The 5,127-nt window shown below is 40.2% G+C and overlaps 1 protein-coding gene across 1 annotated transcript in view; it reads right to left on the reverse strand.

Annotated features, from left to right (window-relative positions):
• Positions 1-4,906, reverse strand: part of gstcd (glutathione S-transferase, C-terminal domain containing) — a 37,775-nt gene extending 32,869 nt beyond the window's left edge. The window contains exons 1-2 of the mRNA XM_086084001.1: positions 4,362-4,906; positions 2,578-2,988 (exon numbers count right to left, since the gene is read on the reverse strand). Coding sequence (XP_085940127.1) covers positions 2,578-2,988; positions 4,362-4,775 — 825 coding nt within the window. The 5' untranslated portion in view covers positions 4,776-4,906. The remainder of the gene's footprint in view (positions 1-2,577; positions 2,989-4,361) is intronic.
• Between the last annotated feature and the right edge of the window lie 221 nt (positions 4,907-5,127).

Here is a 5,127-nt window from a genome sequence, read left to right on the forward strand (position 1 = left end):
AATGCATTTCATTAATGAAGTTAGAAGGGACTTTAAACCTTCTCATGTATGTTTGTGTTATCAGTGATTACATTAATGTTGAACTATGTTTTTATTTTATTTTATTTTTTTAAGACATATTGCTCCAGCTTCTATTGAATCGGTGATTGGTTATCGTTTTTTTTCCCTCAAACTTGAACGCTGATTGGCCAAAAAATCCTGATCTTATAAAGCCTAATATTTAGATGGGGTGTTAGAAAAAAATCGATTCGGCAATATATCGCGATATTACAGCGTGCAATTCTCGAATCGATTCGATATGCGGCCGAATTGATTTTTAAACATCATTTTTTAATGGGAATATTCAACAAAACGTCTTACTTAGGGTTAGGATTCACACATTAAGCATGGAAGAATGTTATATTAATGGAACATTAAGCCTTAATATTTTTATTTCAGTGCTGTTCAAACATTAAACAGACTGCAGCCTGTTTGTTAAATGCACTGGCTCAGTTATAATTTTCAGATAAATAAGTACATTTTCATACAAATCTTACAGTGTACATGCACAAGTTTACTGATTAGTATTTTCTAAATTTGAGGTTTTTTTTTTTTTTAATCGCAATAATCAATTTATAGATTCGTATCGGGATTAATCGGTATCTAATCGAATTGTGACCTATGAATCGTGATACGAATCGAATCGCCAGGTACAAGGCAATTTACACCCCTAGTATTTAGGTATACAAGGTTATTGTATAGATTTATGTGCAATAAATAACACTATCAGTGTCACTTGTGTACAACTGCTGTAAATGGTTAGAGTTCAATGAACCTCACTTGCAAGAGGGAAGTTGCAGTACCAGAGAAAACCAACGCAGGAGAGGCAGACATTCTCAGCACTGCTGTAAGAAAAATGGTTTCCAAATAAAAACAAAAACATCCTGGTATGGATTGTAACACAATACACCAGACATGTTTAATTAAGTCTTACAAGCCGTGCTGCAGGGAGAAAATCCCCAATTAAGTCTATTTTGTCACAAGACGCTTGACCAGCACAGTGGGTGTCTCCTCATCCTGCAGCCATCGCAACACGATAATTAAAAACAATGGTACAATAAGCAGCGAGCGAGCCTCTGCACTCTGCACCAAGACATGAAATGTGCAAGGTGTTTATGGAATACATTTATGTAACTTTCAAACTTGGCTTGTAGCAGACGCGAGCGACGTCATGCGTGCTGTGATCACGGCATGCCTGATCCACTGGTGAAAAGCGACTTTGACCTGCTCCTCTTTCATCTTTAACCGCTTCAAACTACAAAGCGTATGCACCAATGGAGAAAAAGATTGTTAAGTTCAACTCTAAAGGAGCTGCACAGTTCTGTGGTCCTATATATATATATTTTTTTTTTTACGGGGACACATTATGGAAAATTTACTTTTTAACCGTTTGTGTCACAGCCCACAAACCATGTTTGGTTGCCCATTATTGGGCAGCTAAATTGCGCCAATCGGCCATTGGTGTAAATCGTTAAAATACATTATGGAGGCTAGTGAACATCTCCTGCTCTTGAAAGGGTCTCAGTATCTCCAATGACAAAAGCACAAGTAATTGCTACTAAAAATGATTATAATTGCCAATATTATATCATAATTGCTAATAAATGGCTCCTTCTCAACACTCAAGTTTGTTTCTCAATCGAGATGTATGATTTCAACATTCTTTCTTGACACCAACCAATTATTAATCACATTAACGCATATCGAATGTTTGTGTTTTTCCCCCAAATACATTTCAATGGACGTCAATTAAAGGCAGATTTGTGGTCCCTATCTACCCCCGCGAATAGTGGTCGTTGTCATGACGATGAAAGCCATTCACAGCGAGACAGAACCCTCCACACAAAAAAAAGAACCAGAGTTTGACTATTGTGCAGTAATTCTTTGCCCCTTAAGCATATTTTGTAGTGCTGTCAAAGGTAAAGCATTAATATCATTGATTGATTACAAAATAATATTGCATTAATCACATATTAACCCAGATTAAGCACATTATTAATATTATTGTGAATGACATTCAGAATATTTGTTGATGTCAAACTATTGAGGTCCATTTTTTTTCATTTTAAATTATGCAAATAATTAACTGAGTAGTAAAAGAAGAGGATGAGAGTGTGCAGTGGATCAAAAAATGTTGAAGACGTCCCTCATAACATTGAATGTCAAAAGAATTAACACATAACAGGTGCTCTTCAAATTCGGCGGGCAAAACATTTTGATAAAAAAGCCTTTTTAATTAGGCGATTAATTGTGATTAATCCAAATTCAAAGACGTGGTTAATCTGATTTAAAAAAATGTAATCGTTTGACAGCTCTAATATTTTGACACAAGAATGTCAAAGTACACTTTTTATTAGCGCACCTAGGAACTCTTCTAAATTGTGAAATAAAAATACATAATTGTCTCATTTAAATGTGGTCCTTGGTTAAGTATCTCGGGCAAGCAGACCTTTCGTGTCTCTTCGCTGCATTCAGTTCAAAGAGGCTCGGTGTTACGCATTGGTACAGGCAGGCTTTAATGATTAGCAGGCAGCTCACCAGGTACTGATGGATGCATGGCAGCAGGACCACATCAGTCAGAGTGAAGTACAGCCCCTCGGCAAACACGTGCTCCAGCTCAGGCAGGTCACTGGTCTTTACTTTTCTGATCTCACAGCTCTCCCTGGTGGTCGGAATCGGCGCTGCTACTATAGAGAGCTTAGCCAGAGCGGCCTTGAGTTCGAGCCCTTCACTCGGGTTGGAGCCATTATTCCCGTTTTGTCTCAGCTGCTTGAGCTTCTGCCTGCGGATTTTGTCATCGTTGTGGACTTTGACGGGCTCGGCGAGCCTTTGCTCCAGGGTGAGGATGGCGGAAGGTGGCGGCTGGTGCTGTTGGCTGCTGGGATTTCGGAGATGTTCTTCGACGGCAGAAGGGATGCCGATTTCACACAGTCTGGTCCAATTACTCACCTGAGAGAATGGAAGGAACGTCGAAATATGATATTAATGTCACCAAAGAAGGACTCGGCTGATGGCAAAAATGTGACACTGATGAATGAGAAAATGGAACTCATTACACCGTGGAAAACCTGACAGCTCAGGACACTTCAACTTAAAAAAAATGATATAAATAATTAAATGTATAATATTGGAATATACATTGTAGGGTTAGCTTCACTTAATCTTGAAGGATAAGTGGATAAGTATATTAAAGGATCCTTGTGCAGTTTGTCACTTTTTTACTCGCGACTGCCACCTCTGCCCAATGCATAACTGCCGCATTCTGTTTCAGGCTCGTTCGTGGTGCGTGTACGTGCACGATCTTAAAGCGACAACCACAGCCACAAAACTCCGCCCCTTCCCTCCCCAAAGAAACTGGAGTGTGCGTGGTCCGCACACTCTACTATAAAAGGGAAGATACAAGCTGATGAGTGCAGTCAGAGTAAAACAGTCAGGGCTCTTTGTACTCATCTGGGCATTGGTGGAGCATGCATGATGTAGAAAAAACTTTAACATTACCTTTTTAAACGGCACAAAGCACCTTTAATTGAGTAGTGCCTTGAGTTTAAATATTTTCGTAATTATGCTCATAATGAAAATCACTCAGTCAAATCATCTTTCCCCAATTAAATTGATGTGAATGCCATTAATTGGTTCTAGACTTAAAAAAAGAAAAGAAAAAAAAGAAAAATGTGTGTATTTTTAAGAGAAAGAATTAAAAAGAATTCAACAGTTTTTGTCACATATTACAATTCATGGGCATTTTTCGGCCCCATTTGGCCACCTGATGGCAGAATAGGACAGACAGAAGGATATTCACTTCATGGAGGCTTAGCTTATCTCAGCTCCTCGGTGTATTGTCCTATGTGATGCTGAACCTATCTGTTGCTTCAGATAAGTCAGCAAGTCACCAAAACCCACTTCAATTCCATATAGTAGGCTATGTGGCACATGAAGCTAACACTTCGCCAAACGCACATTCAAACCATGCACCCTCGCCAATAACGTTGTATATATGATTATGAGTCAGTTGTCATAGGTGAATACTGATAACAGTGCAGCTCTGCTTAGCTTTTGGCCTTGACATGACAATGTGATGCAGTGAGTGGCCGGACTCGGACACCAATTCTTCATGCAACTAACTGTATTGTAATGGCTGGAGATGTGGGGGCGTTATTATGTAAATAGTCCCACTGTGAGTGTGACGTCACAATCCTACAAACTTCAAAACGCTTGCTCACAGACAGCAAATAACAGATTGATTGTTTAATTTCAAACGTTATGGTTGGGCATATACCTAACTATTTGCATGCAACTTTGCTGTCCTATTATGTGTCACAAACCTCAGCACAGGCTTTGAGACAAGTCTTCTTGAAACCCAGCAGTTCCTGCACATCGTTCCTGGAGCGTTCAGCCTCGACGCTCTTGTTGATGATGTGCCTCAAGACGACAGCTAGTCCAGCCCTGCATAGCCTTCCAGTTTCATCTAACACGGCGGGTAGCCGGCAGCCTCGCACCAGCATAGGTAGGTCCTCCGGCCGGACGTCCCGCACGTCCAGGAAGTCTGGCAGCTGATCCTGAAGGGCCTGAGAGCTGTCGAGCTTTCCGGAGACAAGGTGGACTTTGAAAGACTTGCACTCACAGTAGGACAGGAGGAATAAGACGATGGAGGAGTGCAAGGGGAGACGGGGTGCCTCCTCATCTTGGAAACTAACTTCCAGGTAAAGGGAGGCATGCCGCTGATTAAGGTCCTTCATTGGGAAACAGCGGTTGTTGTTGCAATGTTGATTCAAGTATCAACTTTGACACGGTTTAAATAAAATCTTCATTCACGTTCCCATAAACACACGTTGTAAATATAAACTTCCGGGTATGTGCGCCTGCGTCTTCTTCCTTCTCTCTTCCTGGCATCTACAAGTGTCACAGCGCTACCTATCGATACATGTAAAATAAAATTAAATAAAAATAAAATCTAAATAACCACACGCACGCCAATTATTTTGAAAATATAAAAAAAATAAAGACTCGTCTCAAAATATGTCGCGAAGAATTACCTTTATTTTTCGCCGCGAAATAAAGTCGCATCGAGTGTTCCGCCCTTGTGAGCAT

The sequence above is a fragment of the Leptonotus elevatus genome, chromosome 8 (genome assembly GCF_054856555.1).
Source record: "Leptonotus elevatus isolate MCC_2025b chromosome 8, RoL_Lele_1.0, whole genome shotgun sequence".
NCBI lineage: Eukaryota > Metazoa > Chordata > Actinopteri > Syngnathiformes > Syngnathidae > Leptonotus > Leptonotus elevatus.